The sequence below is a fragment of the Prionailurus bengalensis genome, chromosome E2 (genome assembly GCF_016509475.1).
Source record: "Prionailurus bengalensis isolate Pbe53 chromosome E2, Fcat_Pben_1.1_paternal_pri, whole genome shotgun sequence".
NCBI classification, from domain to species: Eukaryota; Metazoa; Chordata; class Mammalia; order Carnivora; family Felidae; genus Prionailurus; species Prionailurus bengalensis.
The window spans coordinates 8,231,590-8,243,949 of record NC_057352.1 but is presented as its reverse complement, the minus strand read 5'-3'; the positions used below and the strand labels follow the sequence as shown (position 1 = coordinate 8,243,949).

The following is a 12,360-nucleotide window of genomic DNA, read 5'->3' as shown; positions in this document are numbered from 1 at the left end:
TCTGATGCTGGAGCCAAGACTGAGACCCACTGGTGTAATATCCGATATATCACACGCCTGCATTATGCGATAGAACGCATCCGTATGCGATGTTCTTGTATTCACATTATAAATTTCTATGTAATCATCGGGAGCGCTGATTGCCTTTCGTTATGTCACCTAATTTGTTCTACGTTTCTTTTTAAAATAATTTTTAGCCACTATTACATATTAGTTATTACGTCTCGGGAATAAATCAACGTACAATAAAGTAAGGCTGAGTGGCTACTCTGTGCTAGGCACCTTTCGTGAATCAACAGGTTTAAATCTCACAGCAACCCCATGACGTAGGTGTGCTCATTATCCCTGCTTTCCAGATGGGGAAACTGAGGCACAGCGGTGCGGTCATTGCCTACAGTCCAGTGGTGGGTGGGTGTCTGGGATGGGACTTGAACTGAGGGCCCCCAACCTCCGCCTCCCTGTAAGTCACGCTGTGTGTCGCATCCTCCTCCTGGGCTGGGTGCTGTGGGTGTTAACGTGTGACCCGCCTGGGTTCCGATGCCGCACCCCAGCTCAGCCCCTTGCTTGCTGTGTGACCCTGGCAGAGTGGCTCCCTGTCTCTGAATCTCAGTTTCCTCACCTGTAAAATGGAGACGATAAACCTCAGCTGAATAGAACGTGGTTCACTCAACAAACTACAATTCGTGCTGGGTGTGTGAGAGTCAAAGACGTGAGAGTGAGATCCTGGGCCCCAGGGCTCAGCCCTGGACACAAAACAGGCCGCAAAGCAGCACTCTATACCAGCTAGTATGTAGAAACTTTTTGGACGTTCTCTCTGAGTTCTGACTACAGCCCTGTGATGTCAGGGCAGATTTGAGCCCCGTCTTTGAGATGGGGAAACTGAGGCACAGAGCACCTCGGAGTTACTAGGCAGAGAGGAGGCTGGGCCTTGAACCCACGTCCGTATGGCTGCCAAACCAGGCTGAATGCAGCTCTCCCTCTGGCTTAAAACCACGTAGAAGCCTCCTGTCCTGCTTAAAAACCATCCAGATCTTTTTTTTTTTTTTTTAAGTTTATTTATCTATTTTGAGAAAGGGAGTGAGTGTGAGCAGGGGAAGGGCAGAGAGAGAGAGAGAAAGAAAGAGAGAATAAATCCCAAGCAGACCCCACACTGTCAGCGTGGAGTCTGACGTGGGGCTCAAACTCATGAACTGTGAGATTATGACCTGAGCTGAAACCCAAGAGTCGGATGCCTAACCGACTGAGCCACCCAGGCGCCACCCCCCATTCAGAGCCTATAACCATGGCCTCCAAACCCTTCTACACCTATCTCCAGCTGTGTCCTGTCCCCCAGCCTCACTGGCCTCCTTTCTGTCTCTCAGACATCTCCAGCTTGGTCCCACCACAGGGCCTTTGCACTGGCTGTGTCCTCTGCCTGGAATGCTCTTGCCCTACTTCCTCGTCCTGTAGGGCTGAGCTGAAACACCACCTCTTCGGGGAAGCCTTCCTGGCTCTCTACCCCTCAGTCACTTCTTCGCACCAGGGTTTCTTATTCCTCACCCTATTGGCATTTGGGGCTGGATGATTCCTTACATAGGGGCGTCTCATGCATTGTAGGGTGCTTGACAGGATTCCCGGTTGTGACAATCAAGGATGTCTGCGGGCATTACTAACCAGTCAGATCACCTTCGGTTTTACTTTATGTGCTTCTTGTCCCCACTCAAGCAGAAGCTCTGTGAGGGGGCAGGGACCTTGCCAGTTCCCACTGTCGTAGGCGGCTGGCACTCAGTAGGTAGTCAGTGCACGTTTCTTGAAGGGTTGTGTCAGACGCAGGGTGAGCGCTGGAGGAGTCGCTGCTGTGTTGTGGCCTGTTGGATATCAAAGGCACACACAGGGGCTCAAATTGAAGTTTGTTGAAGGAATGACATTCTTTCCGGTTGGAGTTCATTGGCTCCCTTTTATAGGTCAGGAAACTGAGGCTGAGGGAGGGATAGCTACTTTGCCAGCATCACATAGCAAGCAAGAGGCTGAGTTGGGCTGGGGTATTAGAATCCAGGAGTGTCACACACCAAAGCCCTTCTTGGGGGCGGGGTGCCTGGGTGGCTGAGTCGGTTGGGCATCCGGCTTCCGCTCAGGTCATGATTTTGCAGTCCCTGGGTTCGAGCCCCACGTCGGGCTCTGTGCTGACGGCTAAGAGCCCGGAGCCTGCTTCGGATTCTGTGTCTCCCTCTCTCCCTGCCCCTCCCCTGCTTGCTCTCTCTCTCTCTCTCTCTCTCTCTCAAAAATAAATAAACATTAAAAAAAAATTTTTTTAAACCCTTTTTGGGGGCAAAAGGCTTCCTTACCCCCTTTGAAAAGGGTTTGGTATAAGGGACCAAAGTCTCACCAGAGAGACCCTTCAGGTGACCTGTCCCCCTCTGTCTCTTCCAGATCGTGAAGATCAGTCCATTCTCTGCACGTGAGTAATCCTGGAGGACTTCCTGGAGGAGGCAGGGTCCTGGCTGGGTGTGGCTCTGCTTGGAATGGGCAGGTCTTACCTGGTACCACGGTCCACCCTTTTGCTTCCCCCTTGTGTTCTCCCCCATAGTGGGGAGTCCGGGGCTGGGAAGACAGAAAACACCAAGAAGGTCATCCAGTACCTCGCCCACGTGGCATCGTCCCCAAAGGGCAGGAAGGAGCCAGGCGTACCGGTGAGTTACCTGCCTTGGGACCCGCTCTGGACCCTGCCACCAGCAGTGCCCCCTCCATCCCAGGCTCTGCTTTCCCCATGATCTCCTGCCTCCCGTGTGGAGGGCCACGGCTGTGAGCCTTCAACCGGCTGCCCGTGCTGCCTGCGCGCCTGCTGTGTGCCTGGAAACGGAAATTCGAGGGCCGGTTCTTGACCCCCCTTAGCTCTTGGAATGGCACCCAGCACGTGGTAGGCGCTGACGGTCTTGAGCACCTACTGCGTGTCAGGCCTGATCTGAGCACCTGCAGTCCTCAGTGTACTTCAGCAGGGAGCGTCTACGTAGTGCCCGTCTCTCTTCTTAACGTTAACCCAACGCTCCAGTGAGTGGGTGTCGTTTTCCTGAGTGAAAGAGGAGGAACCGAGGGCGAGGCTGGGGTGCCTTGGTCGTCGGAGGTCACGCTCCCAGGAAGGGGCTGGAGAGGATTCGAACCCGGGCCACCCGACCCCACGTGCCCAGTTTCGCAGCCCCTCACATTTCTCCCCACCCTGCCCGCCACCCGGGACCTCCGGTTCACCTGTGTGTCTGTCCACGTTCCATGTGCCGCGTCCCGGTCTGTGTCCTGGTCCGTGTCTCGTGTCCCGTGGCTTCCTCAGGCTGCCATCACCGTGTCTTATGTGAGTAGCCGGGAGTCGCCTCAAGTCCTGCCCTCGTGCCCCGCCCCCCGGGTCAGCCCCACCCATGTCCTCCCGGCAGACAGGTCCAGGGCATCGCCGGCCACCGGGGAGCCGTGCTCCTGTTTCTGTGTGCCTGCCGGGCCGTGTGCCGTCACTTAATGCAGCCCCACTGTGTACATGCGGGGCTCCCCACTGCTGTTGTGGGGCACACACCGGGTTCCATGCTACTGTGTGGTATGGCCCTACCATGGCCCACGCAGCTTGTTGATGTCAAAATTCTTTCGAATGTTCAGAGTCAGACCTGAGTGGTAGAGGGGACCTACCGCCTCTTGAATGCCTACTATCTGCCAGACTTTGAAGCACGTCATATTGATAGTACAGATCTTTTTTTCTTTTTTAAAAAAATTCTTATTTATTTATTTATTTAAAAAAATTTTTTTTAACATTTATTTATTTTTGAGACAGAGAGAGACAGAGCATGAACGGGGGAGGGGCAGAGAGAGAGGGAGACACAGAATCGGAAACAGGCTCCAGGCTCTGAGCGGTCAGCACAGAGCCCGACGTGGGGCTCGAACTCACGGACTATGAGATCATGACCTGAGCCGAAGTCGGACGCTTAACCGGCGCCCCAAAAAATTCTTATTTATTTATTTTGAGAGAGAGTGAGTGCGGGATGGGCAGAGAGAGAGGAAGAGAGAGCCTCCCAAGCAGGCTCCTTGCTGTTAGCACACAGCCTGATGCGGGGCTCGAACTCATGAAAACCATAAGACCATGACCTGGGCTGAAACCGAGTCGGATGCTTATCCGACTGAACCAACCGGGTGCCCCTAGATTTTTTTTTTTTTAATTTTTAATGTTTGTTTATTTTTGAGAGACAGAGAGAGACAGAGCACGAGTAGGGGAGGGGCAGAGAGAGAGGGAGACAGAGAATCCGAAGCAGGCTCCAGGCTCCGAGCTGTCAGCACAGAGCCCGATGTGGGGCTCGAACTCCGGAACTTCGAGGTCATGACCTGAGCCAAAGTCAGACGCTTAACCGACTGAGCCCCTCAGGCGTCCCTCTCAAGGGATCACGTTGTGATCTGCAGCTGGCTTTTGTTATGTTTTGTGATGTTTCCACTTCTCCTTGTATCTTGGAGTTTCTCCCTGTTCCCTTAACAATCGGGAAAGCAGGCCCCACCCAGCCAGTTGCAGCACAGACCCCTCCCCCACAGCTGGGCCAGCCCCCCCCCCCCCAGGCGGTCCTCACTGACCTGCTGTCTCCCATGCCCGCAGGGTGAGCTGGAGCGCCAGCTTCTTCAGGCCAACCCCATCCTAGAGGCCTTCGGCAATGCCAAGACAGTGAAGAATGACAACTCTTCCCGATTTGTGAGTGCCTGGGGCGGGGGGTGGGGGGAAGGGAGGCCGCAAGTTGGCTGCACGGTCAGTGAGATGGGAGGTAGGAGTGTAGGGGGTGGTAAAGGGGAAAGGAAGATGGTGTAGACTGGCTGAGGGAGGAGGGTGCCGGGAACTAGACTCCTAGGTCTGAGGGAGGAGCCAGGGACTGGACTGCTGGGTCTGAGGGAGGAGGGGGCTGGGGCAGGACTCCTGGGTCTGAGGGAGGAGGGGCTGGGGGCCTGGACTCCAAGGTCTGAGGGAGGAGGGGCTGGGGGTCAGGACTCCAGGGTCTGAGGGAGGAGGGGCTGGGGGTCAGGACTCCAGGGTCTGAGGGAGGAGGGGGCTGGGGCAGGACTCCTGGGTCTGAGGGAAGAGGGGGCTGGGGGCAGGACTTCTGGGTCTGAGGGAGGAGGGGCTGAGGGCCTGGACCCCTGGGTCTGGGGGAGGGGCTCGGGCCAGGACTCCTGGGTCTGAGGGAGGAGGGCCTGGGGGTCAGGACTCCAGGGTCTGAGGAAGGAGGGGCTGGGGGTCAGGACTCCGGGGTCTGAGGGAGGAGGGGGCTGGGGGCCTGGATTCCTGGGTCTGAGGGAGGAGGGGGCTGGGGCCTGAGGAAAGCAGCCAAAGGGGCCTGGACCTTAGCTTCCCCAGGGACCCCCTGGTTGGGACCTCATGATTGGGATGGGGCTCAGGAGGAGAGAGAAAGAAAGTTGAGATGCCGCCCTAGTTCTGGGAGGGGTGAGTGTGGGTTAGGGGTGCTGTTCAGGTCCTCAGGGGGGGCAGGAGGACCCTCAGCTAACTCCCAACCCCTTCCTTCCCAGGGCAAATTCATCCGCATCAACTTTGATGTGGCCGGGTACATCGTGGGCGCCAACATCGAGACCTGTATCCTCTCGTAGCCCCCGAGGGGCACCTGGCGGCCGGGGAGGGTGGCCCTTGGGATCTCCCTTCTTGCAGGAAACAGGTGTTCACACACACTGGGAAGCCTGGCTCCTCGCTGCTCAGAAACGGTGCCTCAGTTTCCCCCTCTGTGAAAGAGAAAGGAACCTTGGGTAGGCGTAGGTGCAGCGCCTCCCCGTGGAGGGAGGAAGGCAGGGGCGGTGGGGTGGCCGCGGCTTTACCGCAGAGAGAGGACACAGGGCACAGCCAGCGAAGGGAGAAGGTGCTTGGGGCAAGTGTGGGGGGGACCAGGGCAGAGTCTCCTCCCCGTGGAGTCACACATGACGCACAAGATGCGACAACGCATGTGAGGTGTCGCTCAAACAGAGGAGCTCCAGGAGTGCAGCATTTAAGAGGAGGGGCAAAGAAATCACAACGACCTGGGTTCACATTCTGGCTCTGCCACTTTGAGCCGTGGGACCTACGGTATGTTTTTTGACCGCTCTGTGCCTCAGTTTCCCCCTGTGTGCACAGGGAAGGATCATAGACCCTGCCCTCGAAGGGTTGTAGGACGATGGGGGTCAAATTGGTAGCATGGCACCCACCACATGGTAAGCATTCCAGAACGAGCTGCCATCGTTCGGAGTTAATGATGGGAATAAATTAGCAATGTCCTTACGGGAGTTACTGGGAGCTTCCTGGGGCTTTTGGCCTCGGGTCCCCTGGAACTACCGGCACCTGCAGCCCACACTGCTCCTCAGCATCGAGGCTCCTGCTTACGCAGGTTCTTAGAGTGCCCGGCTCTTCCTGCCCCATCCATCCCGCCATCTCGTACCTCCTCTGACCCCGTGGCTCCTGGTGGGGGGTGGGGGGAGGAGAAGGACATTTGTCTTCTCTGCCCACCTCCAGATACGAACTTTCTTTGTCCGCACTCCCCTTCTAGTTCTAGCTGCCCCCTCTGGGCAGATCTCTAGTGCATGGCTGCCTCTGCCTCGGGGCCAATGACCACTGTGGGTTGATGTTCATGGGGGGTGAGGTGGGGGGGGGTGCCACCCCCAGGCCAATCAGCAATCAGGTGGGTCTCAGGCTCAACCTGACCCCTCAGCCCTAGCGTCACCATGACCAGAATTTTTTTTTTAAGTTTATTTACTTCTTTTGAGAGAGACAGAGACAGCGCAAGTCGGGGAGGGGCAGAGAGAGAGAGGGGGAGAGAGAGAGTCCCAAGCAGGCTCCACGCCGTCAGCACAGAGCCCAATGCGGGGCTCGAACCCGTGCAACCATGAGATCATGACCTGAGCCGAAACCCAAGAGTTGGACGCTTAACCGACCGAGCCACCCAGGCGCCCCGAGCATGACCAAAATTTCTGGAGGGTTGCTCCTCTGAGAGCTCACCCTATGAGATCCCAGCTCCTCTCTCTGTATCCATACCAGCCAGATATGGCTATCATCCCACTTAACACAAAAGGAAACCGAGGCTTGGGGTGCGTGCTCCCCCAAGCCTACCCTGCCTCGGGGCATCCCTTCCCCGGATCATCTCCTTCTTACCTGAGCAGGTTAGCGACCCCGGGCTTTTGGTCAATGGTTTGCAGCTGACCTTGGTCAGGGCTCCCCAGGGTAGGTCTTATGTGACTGCCGTCCCTCGAAATAGGTGCTTCGCGGCCCATGAGCGTGAGGCGCAGAGGGGCAAACACGTTATCAGGTGTTTGATTTTACTTTAGGGCGGCTTGCCAGTTTTTAGTGTGTGAACGTGCCATGTGACTTTCCTGGAAGGGAGGCGCCGATGGCCCCCCGTATCTGTACGGGGAAACTGAGGCTGGCAGGGAAACAACGGACAGAGAGGTTCTTGGTCGCGGTTAACTACATGCCAGGCACCGCTCTGGGTGTTGGACGCACGCGCACGACAACGCACCTGCCCTCGCAGCGGCTCATTCCTGCGTGTTGCGTCCCCCCTGTTGCACAGATGAGGAAACTAAGGCGCGGTGTTTGAGTGACGGCCCTGAGGCCACTCTTCCAGTTAGTGGCAAGGACGCTGGCCTGGGCTGTGAACAGCTCCACGGTTTCACAGGAGAGCGGTGGGGAGCGGCGTGGGTCGAGGGCACTGTGTGGGCTCGCCTCCCCGCCCGTCACCACCCTTTCCCTGTGGCACTTGACTCCCAGCCGCCCAGACCTACTGGAGAAGTCGAGGGCCATCCGCCAAGCCAAGGACGAGTGCAGCTTCCACATCTTCTACCAGCTGCTGGGAGGCGCAGGAGAGCAGCTCAAGGGTCAGTGCAGGGGCTCACGGGGCGTGAGAGGGAGCCCCGGGTGGGCGTCTGGCTTCCCTGGGCCCCCGGAGGAGGAAACGGGAGGTGCTAGAATTTGCCAGGCACCTGCTTGAGGTCAGGCTCCTGCTGGGCGGTGGATACGGGTCCCCTCTATGCCGCCTCCTGCCTGAGCTCCCCCCTGTCTCCTCTTTGCTCCTCCCACGCTCTGGCTGAAGAAAGTCCGGGGCTCCCATTTACAGTGGTCCCCACCGTCCCGAGGCTCCTTCTCAGGCTGGCTCCTTCGCCCGTAGCCTTGGCTGCCTCCTGCCCCCCCCCCCGCCCCCGGTCAGGCTCCAGGACCCACGTGCCTTCTGCTGCCAGCCCCACTGTCCCACGGCTTCCGCTAACTCAGGCCCCCGCGGCCTCATTGCTTCTGCAGCCCCTGCCTGCCCTGGGCAGTTACGGGACTGGACAGTCTCTCCGGAAGGAGGGAAGACGAAAGGGTCTGATGTGTGCTAAGCGTGCACTCCACCGTGAGGGAAGGGTCCTCACTCGTGGGACAGGAGGAGACTGAGGTCCCCGGTGGGGAAGCGACGCTTGCCCCGGGGGTGGCCATTGGGAGGTGAGTCTGACTCCACAGCTCGCCCCTGACCTTAGGCCTCCACTCATGATACCCTGCAGCTGACCTCCTCCTGGAGCCTTGCTCCCACTACCGCTTCCTGACCAACGGGTCGTCGTCCCCTCCCGGCCAGGAGCGGGAACTCTTCCACGAGACTCTGGAGTCGCTGAGGGTCCTGGGATTCACCCCGGAGGAAATCACCTGTGAGTGAGCCCCAAACCCCGGCTGCAGGTGGGGCTGGGGCGCCGCATGGGCAGGCGGGGAACCTGGACAGTCAGTCCCGGTTTGGGAAAAAGAACCAGGGGCGGGGGGGCGGAAGCTGGAGGAGGGAGGAAGTGTAGCTTTAAGGAGGGGATCGGGAAGGGGACATGGCGACGGTAGCCCCTGAGCAAAGGCCTGAAGAGCTGAGAGAGTGAGGACCGGTGTTCCCAGGGTGTTAACCCCAAAAATAAAACTGTTGGCTCAGTTGCTAACAAAATGGATTGATTTGGGAACAGCAGAGAACCGTAACTGAGGACAAGCAAGCTACGGCAAAACCACAGACCCGCCTGAGTTGCTGGGGCGGCCAATTTCTTTTTCTTTTCTTTTCTTTTCTTTTTTTTAATGTTTATTTGTTTGGGGAGAGAGAGAGAGAGAGAGACAGCGAATGAGCAGGGAAGGGGCAGAGAGAGAATCCCAAGCTTGAGAGCGCAGAGCCCGATGCGGGGCTCCATCTCATGCGCCATGAGATCATGACCTGAGGTGAAATCCAGAGTCAGAGGCTCGACCGCTCGACCGACTGAGCCACCCAGGCACCCCGAGGTACTGTATTTGTTTGCTAGGGCTGTTGTGACAAAGCACAACCCGAGCGCCTTAAACAGCGGAAGCCGCTGGTCTCCTGGTTCTGGAGGCCAGTAGTCCGAGATCGAGATGATGGCAGGGCCGCCTGGTCCTGGGAGGATCTGTTTGTTCACTGCCTCCCTCCCAGATTCTGGTGGTTTCCTGGCAGTCTTCGGTGTTCCTTGGCACATAGGAACATCACCCGATCTCTGCCTTCATCATCACGTGGCTTCTGCCCGTGTGCACATCTGTGTGTTCAGATTCCCCCGTTTATAAAGACACCTGTCGTGTTGGATCAGGGGCCACCCTGCCCCACTGCGATCTCATCTGGACTTTAATTATATCCGCTTGAGTCAGTACCCGTATAAGGTCACCTTCTGAGAGGTCCTGGGGGTTAGGACATCAGCATATCTGTTTGTAGGGGAACAGGCACGATTCAGCCCATAAGTGCATATAGGTGGACCTCAGTCCTTCTGCGACTGCCTGACTTTTCATTGTTCGTGTGAACTTTGAGGTCTAGGGTTGAGTGGAGGGGCCGCGTCCCTTTCTCCTCTGGCCTCCAGCGCTGCGGGAGGCCCAGGGAGCTATTGTTGGCTCCAGGGCCAGCTTGCCTGTCTACCCAGGCTGCAAACTGGCCGGCCTCCTGGGGCGTATTGACACAGGGTCTCAGGCCTTCCCTGCTGGATTTCCCAACCTTGGTTGTGTAACTTCCTCCGCCTGCCTGAGAGTCGCCCGGGCAGCTGGCAAACAAATTCAGACGGCAGCCACAGGGGGGCCTGGCCTCTGACACAGGTTGCCTCAAGTAACCCTGGGAGCAGCCGCCCTGCTGTGCCCTGGGTATGGGCAATTCTTTTCCTTTATTTTTTATTTATTTATTTATTTTTTAACTTTTAAAAAATGTATTTATTTATTTGGAGAGAGGGAGAGAGAGGAAGAGAGAGAGAATCCCAAGCAGCTTCCACACTATCAGTACAGAGGCTGACGTGGGGCTCGAACTCACGAACCGTGAGATCATGCCCAGAGCTGGAATCAAGAGTCAGACGCTTAACTGACTGTGCCACCGAGGTGCCCCCGATTTTTGCAATTCAGAAAAACAAAAAACTCTTGAAGTGCCGTAGGCACGTGGTGACATAATCTGAATGTGCCAAAGGTCGCGGTGAGGAAACCCACGTCTCCTGAGGTGCCCTGAACCCTAGATTCCCTCCCACTGTTCAGCTTCCTGCATCCCCTTCAAGAAATATTTTAGACATCTACGAAAAGACACATGTTACTTTTCTATAAAAGGAGGCATTTCCTAGCCCCCGGGCTGATGTTCAGCCGTACTAGGTACAAAAATGTTAAGATATTTCTCTACTGCATTTTTTAAAGTTTATATATTTATTTATTTAGAGAGAGTGGGCGGGAGGGGGCGCAGAGGGAGAAGGAGAGAGAAAATCCCAAGCAGGCTCCTGGCGGTCAGTGCGCAGAGCCCAATCTGGGGTTCGATCCCACGAACCGTGAGATCATGATCTGAGCCGAGTTGAAGAGTCAGGCGCTTAACGGGCTGAGCCCCCCAGCCAGTTTAAATGCCCCGCTGCTGCATTTAAAAGTTCCTCTGTAGTTGCTGCCGCAGGGGGACCACATCTCCTTGACCTTCTGCCCAGGACCATCCCAGATACAGCAACAAACAGGTGAAAGGCACCTGGCACACCGGGGGTGGTGGCATTGCGGTTAAGGACTCAACTCATCTCCCCTCTGCTAATGTGCTTTGTGCCCCACTTTTCCCAGCAGACAGTATATTTTAGCAATAATTCTGGTTTTGTATGTATAGGTAGACTTCGTTGTGAGTTGGGGGGTGCTGCATGAAGTTTCGTTGTTTAAATGGACTAGGATTCTTTAAAAAAACATTTTTTTTAACGTTTATTTATTTTTGAGACAGAGAGAGACAGAGCATGAACAGGGGAGGGGCAGAGAGAGAGGGAGACACAGAATTGGAAGCAGGCTCCAGGCTCTGAGCTGTCAGCCCAGAGCCCGACGCGGGGCTTGAACTCACGGACCGCGAGATTGTGACCTGAGTCGAAATCAGAGGCTTAACCGACTGAGCCACCCAGGCGCCCCCCGACATTTTTATCTTTTTATTATGGGCACCGCATCCGATAATCAACCATCCACTTGTGGTTTTTTGGGTTTCCCCTCGAACCCCCCCCTACTCCCCACCCCCACCTCCTCTCTGAGTGTTTTTTCTTTTTTCTTTTTTTTAAATTTATTTTTGAGACAGAGAGAGACAGCGCATGAGCAGGGGAGGGGCAGAGAGAGGGGGAGACACAGAATCCGAAGGAGGCTCCAGGTTCTACGCTGTCAGCCCAGAGCCCGACGCGGGGCTCGAACTCACGGACGGCGAGATCGTGACCTGAGTCGAAGTCGGCCGCTTAACCGACTGAGCCACCGAGGCGCCCCGAGTGTTTTTTCAATTGTGGAGAATCCACTTCATCGCCGCCCAGAAGGTGGCGCTAGTTTCCATCTCCACCCACGGTGTCCCCAGAGTGCTGTGTCCCTGGGTGCGTGCCAGCAACCGCTGTCGTAAGCTTTTGGGCTTTCGCTGGTGTGGCAGTCGGATGGGGTCTCGTCGTCGTTTTCTTTAGGGTTTTATTGACAAGGAGTGGAGTCAGCCAGTCACCTTTTCGTAGACTCCTTCTGACAGAAGAGGTGACCGAGGTCCAGGGAGGTGGGGTGCCTTCCCTGGGACTCATCCCAGTGGACGAGGAGGTGGTGGGACCTGGGTCGGACCCCACAGCCAGCCCGCGATCTGGTTTTAGGGAGGCGGGTGGGCGCCTCTGGGAAGCTTTCCGGACCATCTCTGGGAAGGTGGTCGCCAGTGGGAAGCCCGGGGCGGAGAGCACTGGGGACCAGTCCAGGCAGGCACCATGAATGACACTTCCAGTGGTTGAGCAGAGAACCTGGCACTTGGGTCCTGGCTCCTGTGAGCAGGACTGGGCGTCACCGGTCCCACGCCCCTGCCCCCGCTGGCCTGGGCTTCCTTGCCATCGGCTGGTCCGAGGTCACCAGCAAGAGCTAACTGCCAACTTCTCGGGTGTCAGATTCACCCGGGCGCTTGGCCCCGGTGCAAG

The 12,360-nt window shown here is 56.7% G+C and overlaps 1 protein-coding gene across 7 annotated transcripts in view; it reads left to right on the top strand.

Moving 5' to 3' along the window:
• The window catches only part of MYH14 (myosin heavy chain 14), a 91,214-nt gene that overhangs the window by 12,582 nt on the left and 66,272 nt on the right, over positions 1-12,360 (top strand). For 5 of the 7 annotated variants that reach the window (XM_043598447.1, XM_043598446.1, XM_043598445.1 and 2 more), the window contains exons 4-10: positions 2,410-2,437; positions 2,567-2,669; positions 3,302-3,322; positions 4,595-4,687; positions 5,515-5,578; positions 7,738-7,836; positions 8,497-8,637. In XM_043598447.1, the coding sequence (XP_043454382.1) occupies positions 2,410-2,437; positions 2,567-2,669; positions 3,302-3,322; positions 4,595-4,687; positions 5,515-5,578; positions 7,738-7,836; positions 8,497-8,637 (549 nt within the window). The remainder of the gene's footprint in view (positions 1-2,409; positions 2,438-2,566; positions 2,670-3,301; positions 3,323-4,594; positions 4,688-5,514; positions 5,579-7,737; positions 7,837-8,496; positions 8,638-12,360) is intronic. The other 2 variants (XM_043598451.1, XM_043598449.1) reach the window with 1 other exon arrangement.